This window comes from Cygnus atratus, chromosome 2 (assembly GCF_013377495.2).
Source record: "Cygnus atratus isolate AKBS03 ecotype Queensland, Australia chromosome 2, CAtr_DNAZoo_HiC_assembly, whole genome shotgun sequence".
Classification (NCBI taxonomy): domain Eukaryota; kingdom Metazoa; phylum Chordata; class Aves; order Anseriformes; family Anatidae; genus Cygnus; species Cygnus atratus.
Genome location: NC_066363.1, coordinates 1,462,013 through 1,474,988, shown reverse-complemented (window position 1 = coordinate 1,474,988; position 12,976 = coordinate 1,462,013). Strand labels below are relative to the sequence as shown.

At 43.8% G+C, this 12,976-nt stretch overlaps 1 protein-coding gene across 3 annotated transcripts in view; it reads left to right on the top strand.

Moving 5' to 3' along the window:
• PTH1R (parathyroid hormone 1 receptor) overlaps positions 1–12,976 on the top strand; it is a 126,485-nt gene that overhangs the window by 72,074 nt on the left and 41,435 nt on the right. The window contains exons 3-5 of one of the 3 annotated variants that reach the window (XM_035554269.2): positions 8,528–8,638; positions 9,554–9,601; positions 10,253–10,371. In XM_035554269.2, coding sequence (XP_035410162.1) covers positions 8,528–8,638; positions 9,554–9,601; positions 10,253–10,371 — 278 coding nt within the window. Of the gene's footprint in view, positions 1–8,527; positions 8,639–9,460; positions 9,602–10,252; positions 10,372–12,976 lie in introns of all 3 variants that reach the window. The other 2 variants (XM_050708494.1, XM_035554271.2) reach the window with 2 other exon arrangements.

The window sequence follows — 12,976 nt, the reverse complement described above, 5'->3', positions numbered from 1 at the left end:
CCTTCCATTCCCACTGAAAAATTTCTTCTTAGCAGAGTTATAGGTCTTGCAATGCACAGCAGGATCAAGTATCAGGAGTTATGATAGGAATAAATGGTCCGTGTGTGCATGGAGAAAGGGTAAATAACAATACGCAGAAACAGCTGCACTGCAGTACTTGTTACTACACTTATTTCTACTTATTTTTAATGATTTATAAGACCAGCACTATCAGCTTGCAGAGGGAGATTTAGAGGGTTTTGGAAGACCTGGACACAGCAGAATGAGGGAAGGAGGATGCTTTGGCTGCGCAGGGCCAGTGCTGTCATGTTGGGTGCTACCACAGAGGCTGCTGAAGGGGTGGTAGTTTGAGTTTGGGATTGGCAGGGGACAGACAGCATGGGAAATGGGCTAGTGATGTCAGGGCGGCCATCCCTCCAGAGCTGTGTCCTGTTAGCAATTGTCTGGTAGCATTCGTAAGTTTGTGGTTTTCCCATTCTGCCTTAGGGAGAGGAAAGACATGGTGTGACAAGAAATAGCCCCTAGCCCCATGCGTCTCTCCCCTTCAAAGTACGTTTCCTCTAGGACTGAGCATGCAAGGGGTGCTCTACCCATTAAAGCCCAGCAAAAGTCTCTGGGGACCTGCATCCATCCTTCACTTCTCCTCCCACTCAGACTGCCCATGCACACCCCCATGTCTTTATGGATGTGCATACTGACACAGGGCACACCGTGCACACCTCCACTGCAACACCACGTCCCCAGATACCCATGCAAATGCCCTTGGAGGCATGAAGAGTATAATTCCTCAAAACAGATACATACTTCTGCATTGCACAGCATAGGCCAACAACAGCACACACCCTTCTGCACACATACCCACCTACACTTCTATACATAGATAAACACACACACACATGCTCTGACAGCCAGGTCTGAAGTACATCTGCAGCACCAAACACCCTATGCAGAGCCACTGGCCCTCCAAGCCTCCCTTTCTCCCCTGCCTGTCCCAAAATGCTGGGTCATTTTTTTGGTTGCTCCTCCCTGCCTGTTTCCAATCCACCAAATGTCCTTCCCGTAATAGAGTGACCACAATTGCACACCGTATTCCAAATGTGGTCTCCCTGGTGCCTTGCATGGTGCCAGAAGAAGTCGGTCTGATTTATATTCCATACCCCTAGATAAACACCTCGAGACCATGTTTGCATTTATCCAGCTGCCAAGCAGCTTCACAGATGGTTTTAATGTGTTCTCCACATGCATGTACCGCTTGCATAGGACTCGGAATTGAGACTGGGGGGAAGGACAGGGGGAAGGAGGCAAGGGAAATGTGACAGGCAAGGGAGAATAGCCCTCAGTGCATCCCGGGGATGCAGTCTGAGCAGTGAGCAGGCATGGCCCGAAAGCACTTCACCTCTCCCTCCCTCCCTCCTCCACTTGAGCAACCTGCAGTGTGATGGGAATACTGACAGGGATCAGGTGTGCAACCAGAGATGAAGAAAGGGGTTGTGCAGAGCAAACTGAGAGATGCATGTGCCCTTTTACCAAGCAAAAAGACCAGCCTTCCAACCTTCAAAAGCCAAGTCCCGCAGCAGTGGTATCAAACAGCATTTGCTTTCTCCGTCCTGAATAGCTTACTGGCTTGCACTAATGAAGACAATTTCCGTGCAATGAGATTTCAACCCTCAAGGACTAAGCAGAGCTGTAAGGCACATCTGTTCTAAAACTACAGTAATATGTGCAACTATAACCTCTCTGTAGTATGGCGCTGCTGTAAGGGAGTATTCACGACAGTCCAACCAACTGGAATGGGTATGCTATAATGGTAACCTTCAGACACCACAGGCAATGAGGCACAACTCCTGGAGGGTTTTGCAGGGTAGCCTTATAAGGTGGGAAAAGACAAACTATAATAAAATGGCATGCAGATGCAGAGAAATAAATCAGGGTGGTGACTTATACCTGCCCAGTGTAGTGAGATTATTGTGGAGGACCACGTCTTTCAGTGCCTTTCACTGAGGTGCTGGTAGCTTTGGAATAGTGAACTGAGGAATGTTTGGGGAAGCAACCCCATTTCAATGATCCTGAGATGCTGCCATTTGAAATCAGCAAATGTATACATATATTTAAGAAGCGTGTAATATTAGGTCCCACCTTTACCATCCAAAAAAAAGAACCTACTATGAATAACAAGACCAAGAAGTTTTGACAACACAAGTGAGCTGTTCGGTGGTGGTACAGACATGAGGAAGAACCTAGATTAAACAGGACTTGAATGTAAGAGGTCTCAAGTGAGCTGGAGAGCAAAGTAAAATAGCCTTATGGGAAATTCATCAGGAAACTGGAGGTGAGGTTTACAGTGAAATGGTGGAAGAAAGAGAAGCTGAGCTCTGCTGCAGTTTAGCTTATCTTGAGGAACTGGTGAGCTGGGAATCTCCAGCCCAGGAGATGAGGGCATAGCAAGTACTTATAGAAGGGGCTGTGTTGGCTTCTTTGTACCTAGGAAGTTGTTGTACCTAAGTGTTGCAGCATCCATTCCATCTAATCAGATGCCACCTTAACACCATTTAGGAACACAAAACCTGTTGTTCTTTCCAGAGTTCTCATCCTGAACAAGATCATCTGAAGGGCAGAAGCTCTGTCTTAATTTCCAGAATGAGCTTTGTTCACTGCCAGTTTGCACATGCTTATTTATGCATCTTCTCCCACTTTCAGAGCTCATCTCCGTTCATAAGGCTTACCAATAGGATAAGAAAAACCTTCTTTCTCATTTTCTGTTATTTATTTTATTTTATTTTATTTTATGTATTTTCCTTCAGAGACACCAGCAAATTCTTTCACTCCACTAGTCCTTCCCCATTGCTGGAAGATTTTTTTCTTTCTGTTTCTCTTTGCCAAAGGAATTTACAAACTTTTACCCAGAGAGACTATTTTCTTTGACCCATAGCAAGGACACGTCAGGACCTGTGAAGCCTCCTCTAGCAAATTACAGTGGAACGAAGAAGCAGAATATACCTTAGGAGACAAAGCTTCGATTCCAGCCTCAGCAGTTGACTTCTACCAGCCTGGCTGTGATAGCTTTGTAGTCCAAGAGTCTAAGCAGAGAACACAGGCTTGAATATGTGTTTATTAGTGACTGAAATCCAGTGAGTGAAAGTGTTATCCCTCTCCAACCCTGGTGGCAATAGGGACCACAGGACTGCCAGCTAAAGCAGGTTGCCCCATGAGCATCTCTTACTTTTGAGACAAGCACACAGGATATCATTTGGATCCAGCAAGCTACTTAGCAAGGTGGGTTTGCTTAACCCATCTTAAGAGCTTAGGTTTTTTACCTGGCAGAGAACCCAGAAACTCTCTTCAAACACAGATCCCAGCCCTGTTCTGCTACAGGTGACAGAGGCTGAACTCATGGAGGGTGAGGGAACAGTCCCAACATCATTTCTGTTTGAATGTGCAGCCTCCAAGGAAAACCACTGCTCCTCACTTCCTCCACAAGGACAATCACTGTGTCTCCCTGAACTCATACCAAACCAAGGAAAGGGAAAGGGAGACACCAGGATGAAGCATCTGTAAACACTCCAGAGAAGGAAAAAGTCTTACTTTACACCCAGCCACTCACAGTGTCATGAAAAAGCACCAAAGTTGTTGGTGATGTCCTCTAAATATAAGAATCTCTGGTGCCATTCCCCCCTTCTCTCTCTCCATTCTTAAGTTACAGCTACAGCTCTGAATGCAAAGGAGCTTCTCCCATTTACGTACATGCGTGAGACACAAGCCATATCCTCCATCCAGCATTGCCCAAATGACTGATACATGTCCAAGACACTTAGGATGTGGGATATGTATGAGATTTACTTGTTTTCTTAAAGTTTATGCATTCCTTTTGACTTACATCTTCAGTGAATTCTACTACTTCTTCCAAGGAAATAAATGTTTAGCATTCCCAGTTCACTTGGAACATGCAACCTTTTTTCCCAAAGCTGCCCACTTGCATTGATCCAAACAGCATATTTGAACCCTCAAACTATTTTTCACCAAAAAGAGGAATTTGTCAAGAGCTTTTCAGTCAGCATTTACAACAAACAGGATCCCTTCTGATGATCCCTTCTAAACATTATTAACAGTGTCTCAGGACAGACTTACTTATTTTTAGCGTACCAAAAGCACATTACTTGCAGGTGGTGGATGTTTAAAAATAATAATAATGGCAGCTTATAATAAAAGTTATAAAGTTTATATTTTTTTTAATGTATAGTCATCAGGAAAACTTGTCAGCTTGTGGATTTTTATATTGTTTTCCTGAATCTCCTCACCATTTTTCAGATTTTTTCTTGTAATTCAATGTAGATTTGTTTTGAGAAATGACCAGGAGAAAAGGAACACAGCAGGAAGGAGCCAAGTTACTAGTAGTGTTAATATTTTTCTAAACCAAGAAAAAACATTTGGAGGAAACATTTGGGAAAACAGAAAAACAAAAAGTCTTGTTTGGATTCCAGCACAATACCAATGGAATATGTGGTACCTTTCGTCTCCATTTCATCACCAGTTCTGTTGCTAAATGATCTCTAGAGTGAGCAAAACAGAGGAAAGTTGGAGGCAGAAGATGCAGAATTTAGTCTCAGTTGGTCCCGATTATCACACCAGTGGTCTGAAGCAAAATTAATTGTAAAGGTGTCTGCTGTGCAGACCGGAGAGGCAGTGGGGTGATGGTGGAAGGAAAGGATGTGGTGGAGGTCTCTACAAATCATCGCTCCCAGAGAAATTTGCAGGAAGGAAATGACAACTGAGATTTCTTACACCTCTTTTGAATTTGTCTGAAATGGGTTTTCAAAGCATGGAGCCGGGAGGGAGAAGCAGTGGAAGGTGACGAGGTGGAGAAGAGGTTAAAGATGTTTGTGTCATAACAGTTCACAATAGCGGCAACAGATTCATTTGCACTTTTTTGGGGGGAAACTCAGATGCTTCCTGAAGATTGAGTCCCATGAGATCCTTGATGGCTTTAACGAATCAATCCCATGGGTAAACACATAGAGGCACTGGAAGATTTCAGATGCAGTGAGATATGTCAGAGGTTTTTTTTTTTTCAGATTTCTGGGACAGCTGATGGCTCCCCAGATTGTCCACATGATAAAGCAGCAGTCCACAGGGGTCCCAATGCCAGTTTGCACCATGTTTCCTGCACAGCGCCTTCAACCCTCTGCTTCTGTGGGGGGTGACAGTAGGGAATAAAGAACCAAAAGTAAATAATTTTATATTCTGTTACCCAGAAAGTATCGGTTTTCCTTTGCATTTGTCCATTGCAAGCGTGGGGGGGTATGTTTACAACATGGGAAGGAGTACCACCAGACATTTTTTCAAATTAACATTTTCTGGACAAAAATTGCTGTGTGATATTTAATGAAACTGTTCACGAGGGAAGGCTGAACTTTGCAAGTCATTCTGAACACATTAGAAAAGTGGAAGGACTTCCACAGCAGGCATTCAGATCACTTGTTTTCCTCTCCTCATTGTTGCTTCTCCATAGTGTTCATTTTAAAATCTACCCAAATTTATTTATTTTGTAAGAAGAATTATTTTATTTTAATCAAGAGCACTTTGAGGGCTAAATGAAATCTTTATTTATTTTCTTGTCTGCAGAAAGAACTCAGAAGCAATAACATTTTGACCTAATCCAAATTTTGTGGGACTTTTTTTTCCCTTTTTCTTTTGATCTTTAGAGAGAACTAAAAAAAATAAATAAACTGTTTTTCATGGTGTAAGTTATCCTGCAACACAATGGGCCAAATGGCAGGGCTTACGCAGTTTTCATGAATAGGAAATCTAGTATTAATCTCCCTCTAATGTGACTCAGAGCAGAGAACATGCAATAAACTTCTTCCTCCTTTTTATCACACTGATGCCAAGGAATTCTAACTCCTCTTCCCCCACTCCTAGTAAATTCTTTAGAAGATAGGAGGTGATTAGTCTGGTCCTTTTCATCAACACTAAATGAAAGATAAGGAATAGGCTGTTAAATTATGAGTTTTTCTGATGTTTTTCATGTCCAAAAATGCCAGCAGACTGAATTGATCACTGTCAGCTCTGACCCTGAAAGGCACCACACCAGCTAAAGGTTTTTAAAGCAAACCTGGATTCTTATTTAATCTTGTGAAAGCACATGCATTATAAAGGATAAATTACCGTTCGGGTGAAAGATTGCTAAAGCACCAGCTTTAATATTAATGAAACACTCTGAGATCTTGACCATGCTTATCATTTCTCTGCTAGCGGAGCTCTTTTGCAGATAAGAGCAGGCTGTTCCATTTTATTTTGATTCTCATGTAATTTCTCTGTCAGACACTTTATATGCCATTGATAAACTCCTTTTGTGGACTGCCATTGGTACAGAGTCCAGGGGCTGCTCTGAAAGTGGAGCTGGAGCAGATTCACCAGCAATTGGTTTTCACTTCAAATGTGCTACTGTAGCTGGATTTTAACTGGTGGTTAATACAGCCCAACTGAAATGAGTATGCAAGCACTAGGTTAAATCTGGGGGCATAGTCCTCCCAGACTCCTCAGGGATGGGAAACAGCCCGTGTTGAACCACACTTCAGCACAGGAACATGCTCCCTCATGGGAATGGGAGCTTAGGAATAAAAGCTGCAGGGAAGGGGCAACCAACAAGCTGGAAGGACGGAGGAGGTGGAGGGTGGATTTGGCTTCCTTCTTCTTAAAGTGGTGTTCAACACGGGGTCATTTCCCACAGCTTTCTAGCAGCCTGGAGGATGTCTTGGCCCTTCAAATGTGGGCAAGTGGTGGCATTGTCCCTTGCACACCAAATAAACCAGGGCTGTTTCTCAGCTGTTTTGGAAGCCGTTGACAAACCCCATGGCGAGCAGACTGCCTCCTGACCCCTCTCAGCCCACCTGCTCACATAGGGTACTCTGCAGGATTGTCCAGGACGTCTATTAGTGAAGAGAGAAGCAAAGTTGCTCATGATTTTGGGGTGATAGAAGACCTGCTTAATTACTTCTCAAGTTCCAGCAAACTGCAAAATAAGAATTAAAGTACTTTAAATACTTACTTACACATACTCGACAATTTTTAGAGAAGTGTATAAGGTGAGAAAGGACTTTTTTCTCGGTTTGTGCTTCTGCTTTTCCTTGCACAAAGCACATAAATCAGATTTCTGCAAGTAACTATCATATGCAAAGGGAAGAGGGAGACCTCCTGGGGGGAAGCAGGGTTTCTCCTTCAAGTGTATTTTAGCTTTCTTCAAGGAAAAAAAGGTATAGCAAGGATGATTTGAAGAAAAATCCACTAACAACCATCACACCACTCCGTTCCCAAAAAGTTAGGAAGTAGCACTTAGCCTTTCAAAGTGGTACCACAGAGAGCGATGAACTGCTCCTAGGATATTCTCCACCTGCCCATTCTCTTTCTTCTCATTTTGTGAAAATTGGTGACTGAACAAAAGGCAGAAATACAAACTAGTGAGAAAGGGGAAAAGCTGGGAAAACTCAACCATTGTATGCTGTGCTTGGCAGCAGGCCATTGAGGAGCGTCAATCAGCATGTGTACACTGCCAGGCAATTAGCATGGGCACAGCTCCAAATCAATCAGTGCATGGCCTGCATCTTGCCCCATGATGACATCCCAGGGAAACAGGGGGAGAGGGAATCTGGGGCTAATGGAGTCAAAATCAGGCATGCAAACGCATCTGAGAAAGCAGCAAAACATTGTGGTGCAGCATAGCACAGGCTGATGCAAAAGATAAGTAAAGATGATAGCTGAATTTGGATTGATGGTCTCTAGGCATGAAATCACAACTAATCTCATCTGTGGGAATGACTGCCTTTCAGGGAGGCCTGAACTGCTAGGTATGAGCCTCACAATAATGTAACCCCAACATATTTTATCTCCTTGGTATGGTACTGTAGCCCAGGCTTAATCCTGTGCTGCCACATCAAGCCTACACCCAGCCAAGCTCCCTCGGCCACCTCCAGGTTGCCCAGAAGTCTGCAGAATCCTGAGTGCTCAAGTCCTCCTGTTCTCCACTCTGCTCTCCTGCCCCATTTCTGTTCTTTTCCAGCTCACAGGTAAAAGCAAGCTTCCAGAATCACAGAACCAGTGAATGGCTTGGGTTAGAAGGGGCCTTAAAGTTCATCTAATTCCATCCCCCTGATATGGTCAGGGATGCTACCCACCAGATCAGGTTGCTCAGGGCCCCATCCAGCCTGGCCTTGAACACCTCCAGGGATGGAGCATCCACAACCTCTCTGGACAACCTGTGTCAGTGCCTCACCACCCTCTGGATGAAGAAAAGTGCTGCCCCCCCTCAGAGAGTGCTCACCAGTTATCCCACAGCAGACCACATCCTTCTGAACTAAAACATGGGAGACGCTATGCCTTCTGGAGCTAAACACTGAGAAGAAAAACGGAATGATGCCCAAGAGCAGTGTTGGCAGTTTTTCATGGACAGCCCTTTCAAAACTCTGGGTCTGAGGGATTAATGTCACCTCTGCAGGTTGAGTGACTCCTTTTTATGTTTGTGTCTCTTCCCCAGATGGCTTTTGTCTTCCTGAGTGGGATGGCATTGTCTGCTGGCCAGAAGGCGTGCCAGGCAAAGTGGTGGCTATGCCATGTCCAGAGTACATCTACGACTTCAATCACAAAGGTAGGTGCTGTCCTCGGTGTCAGAAGAGCCTGGAAAGCTGCAGCAAGGAGAGACCTGGGAGTCAGAGAATTAGAAATCCTCTTTTGCATCCTTTGCTTATCACATGGTGACTCCCATCTAAGCAGAGGAGTCACCGAACAAGGAGTAAAGACACTCCTATTTTATTTTATTTTATTTATTTTATTTTATCTTATTTTATCTTATTTATTTATTTATTTTACGTTGAGAGAAAAAGAAAAGGACTATTTTAACATAAACAATCCCAAATTTCCCACCTGCCAAAGCCAGACTGCAATGGCTGGTAACTACAACTAGGTAGTCCTGGAGGGTTTCAAACGCACATCTGTTTGCTGCAACAAATTTTGTGTAGCAACAGAAATCTATAAGATATCCTCCTGATTTGTATTCTTCACTCCACCAGCTTGTTGCTTGTAACCCCTGCTCTCTGCCCAGACCCCTACAGTGGCTATCTGAGAGCAGCGCTGGTAACCAGAACATGTGAATTCCTCCCTATCTCACTTTCCCTCAGGCAACACATTTCTTGGCTTGCTTCTGGTGCCACAAAGTCTGTGCATGTTTTTAGAAGCAATTGAAGCACACTCACCCCTCAGAGTATTTTCAAAGCTAACGTATTCTCTTTTCTCGGGCAAAGCTGTGCACCCAAAGCCTATGAAATTAGAGAATTAAGATTATATGTTCCCAGCAGAGCACTGCTGCTGTTTTCAGAAAACAAGTAATTATATTTCCACGCACTCTGGTTGCACATAGCCTGCTCTGCCTTTTCTATAAGAAACTGAGCTGAGCCAGTTTAACCCTTGACAGATGTCCTCTCTTGGAGACCCCACGCACATAGATTTCGTGTTAGAAGCCAGGAGGAACAGGTGATCCATCCCTTTTTCTTCCACAACCCAACAGGGCATGGATTCCCCACCTCATTGGCATCCACTGGTCAAGTCACACAGGGTAAGTGTCGTATAAAGACTCGTAGAAGCAGATAACTCTACAAACTGTCCTTCTGTAGTCACTGTACAGATGGATCTCTTGATTGGTCTCATCCCCATTAACTGTAATAGTATTTTTTACACACAGCCCGTGAAATTGTACCCCACATAGACCTCTGAACATGGATGTTTCCATCTGTAAGTTGAATCCCAGAATGAAACCATGCCTCCTCTACTTCCTCCATCATCATGAGGAGTGGAGCCATAGAAAACTCTACCTTGAGATGTACTCATCAGTAAAGTTACGAGTGGCATAATGAAGATCAGTGGTTTCTCTTTGTGGGTTTTTGTTTGTTTGCTTGTTTGTTTTGTTTTGTTTTGTTTTGTAGAGACAGATGCAGCTCTGAGAATGATTTTGTGGTTTGGAACTTTTTGCATTTTCTCCCCTTAGTTTTAGAACCAATATCTTGATCTAAACTAAGTGCAACTTCTTATTAGCTGTCTGGGGTCTCTCAGTTAGAAAACTATTAAGGTTGCAAAGGAGATGGAAATTGTGTTCTTGCAGCTGAGCTTCAAAGCAGGCAAAAGGTACTGTAGTTGATGGCATCCACCTTTTGAAGAGGTTCTCCTGCTATACCAGCCCCATTTACACTCTCTCATTTCTCTCCCACAGGCCACGCTTATCGCCGGTGTGACCTGAATGGAAGCTGGGAGCTGGTCCCCGGCAACAACCGCACCTGGGCAAACTACAGTGAATGTGCCAAGTTCCTCACCAACGAGACGAGGGAAAGGGTAGGCAACTGCATTGGGGCATGGGGCGTGGGGTTAGCCCCTCATCCAGGGCTAGCCTAAGGAGTACGGTCACACTTAAAACCCTTGATGAGCCCTAGCTTGCTGCCTCCTGTTGGAGACCACATCCAAGCTTGCCAAAGCCACATCATTGTTCTGATGGGAATTATTTGAATGAGAAATTGTCCTCAAAGCCAGGAAGGGTTCCCCCAGCTGCCACAATCCCATTTGTAAAGAGATCTTGGAGAAACTTGGAGCAGGCTCAGAAGCACTAATAAGTGGTTAGGGGTTATGCTCCATGTCATTGAGACTCCCTCTTCCCACCAAACAATATTTTTGTTAGCAGATTATTATTAATTATTCCCTTGCGTATGTGCTTGTCTGTGCTAGGGAATGCACAAGCAGAGAGCTAAAAGCTGTGTCAATCAAATCATTAGCGATCCTGCTTCTGTAGGTGTCTGTCAGAGAACCTCTTGGTTGCAAGGTATAAGCTACAGGATCAGAGATTTTACATGGTCTGTTCATTGGAGATGGGTGAGGGAAAAGTCCAGTGCTAAGGAACATGAACATGTGAGAGCAGATCTTGAACTAATTCTGGTGTAATTGCAATCCTGAAGCAGGGAAACTAGTCCAGAAGTTAGAAAAGAGATTCATAGCACATGGAGAGGGTTCGGTATGCTCCTGGGCAAACATTCATGTGCATATGTATATATATATACACACACATATCAGATCTGTGGGCCTTACTTGTTTACTTGTGCTTACTTTACATTTAGATGACAAGCAAAGCAGTAGCTGACATTTCTCACCTGTCTGCCTGGACTCGGCTGGGTAGTGCTTCTGCAGTGCTTCTGAACTTCTCCCAAGACAAGTGCATTGCAGAAACTTTTTTTTTTTTTTTGGCTGTCAGTGGAGTCACCTGAGAGGATGTGAGCTTGTTCTTTCACAGAGAAAGAGACATTTCCACCCTCATGCGGTTGCTGCTTTATTCACAATTTGTGAAGTATTTGACAGAAATCTCTATTTCTCAGTGGTATTTGGGAGATGTCCTCCTTGGATATGGGATATGGTAGTAGGGACTGATCATTTGCAGCAAGGGTTATTTTCAGACAGTTGGAGATAAAGATCTAACCACAAACTTCACGGTGGGGAGCAGGCTTGAAAATGACACACAGTCCCTTTGGGAGAATGTTCTTAATTTTAAATCCAACCACAGCATAGTTTTTGTATTTTTTCTTCACTGGTGAAGCAACATTTTAATCACAAATTTGTTGAGGCTGGGACTTCTGGAAGTCATCTGATACAAACACCCTACTTAAGCAGGGCCACGTAGAGCAGGTTGTCCCAGACCATGTCCAAACAAAGTTTGAATACCTCCAAGGATGGAGAATGAAGTTTTTCAGTGAGGAAAGAGATTATTTCTGCATTTGCATGTGTTGTATCATGCAGTCAGGGAACAGAAAATGTTGCATACACCAGGTGCTGCTCCAGCTATTTAATAGCAAAGCATGGTGTCCAGCACTGGAAGACATTTGCTTCTAGAACAGTTTTGGCAGGACATGTCTCCTCCCAGTCCATGTGGTGGGAAGAGCTATTTCAGCTCTGGATGTTTCTGGGAAGTTTCTGGAGTAGGTCATGGAGCTGTTAAGCATCTCACACTGAGAGCTTTACAAGGTCACATCAGATTCTTGGCATTTCACCTCCCCTTTCCCACCACTCTCAGCCACGTCCTGTGGTGGGAGTCGTCTGCTGCAGACCTCTCCACCTGAGCAAGTCAAAAAAAAAAAAAAAAAAAAAAAAGCAAAATCTCTTACCCTGGATTTCATGTATTTGTCTGTCCCCTCAGTGCAAAGGTGGTCGGTTCACAGATGAGGCACTTGGGCAGTGCTTCCTAACAGCAGAGAAAGATTAGATGAGGGGTCACGATGCATTTTTGTTCACTGCTCTGCCCCTACTTGGAAAATTACTCCTCCCTATGACCTCTACTTTTATGAACTGTTTTAATTAAACCTTCCCAAGAACCTTATTATCATCATTATTCTGTTCACAAGGCTCAGTCATCTTTTGCCATTACCTTCCTGCTCTAGCTACACAGAGATGGATGTAATGGTATTTAATGACAAGACAAATTAGCCCACCTTCATTGTTCAGATTACTTGGACAGTTTGGTACTGCCTAAGTGATGCCTGCCCAGGCCAAAGAGCATTAGGAATAACGAAAGCTTCTCCTAGCTTTTGAACTGAATTTTGATTACCACAAGCCTTTCAACAACACTTTTTATTCATTATTATTATTATTATTAACCTTGAATTTGCATGAGGCCACTGTCCAGCCCTGCACTCACCTCAAAGTGATGTTGCATGCTGTTGTGTGGTTGCCATGTTTTGTCCCAGAGGTGGCTGCATTTTAGTGACAAGTGAAGCAATGTATATACATCCACTAAGGGTCCATTGGCATTGAGCCTTACGGTATGAAAAGCACTGTGGAAATAAAAGAAAAAAAGGAACAACCCTCTTTTTTTTTTCTTTTTTTTTTTCTTGGTTGGGGGATGACTTTCGGAGCGCAGGGAAGAGCTCTTGTTTTTCACACCCAAGCATGACTCTGAAGC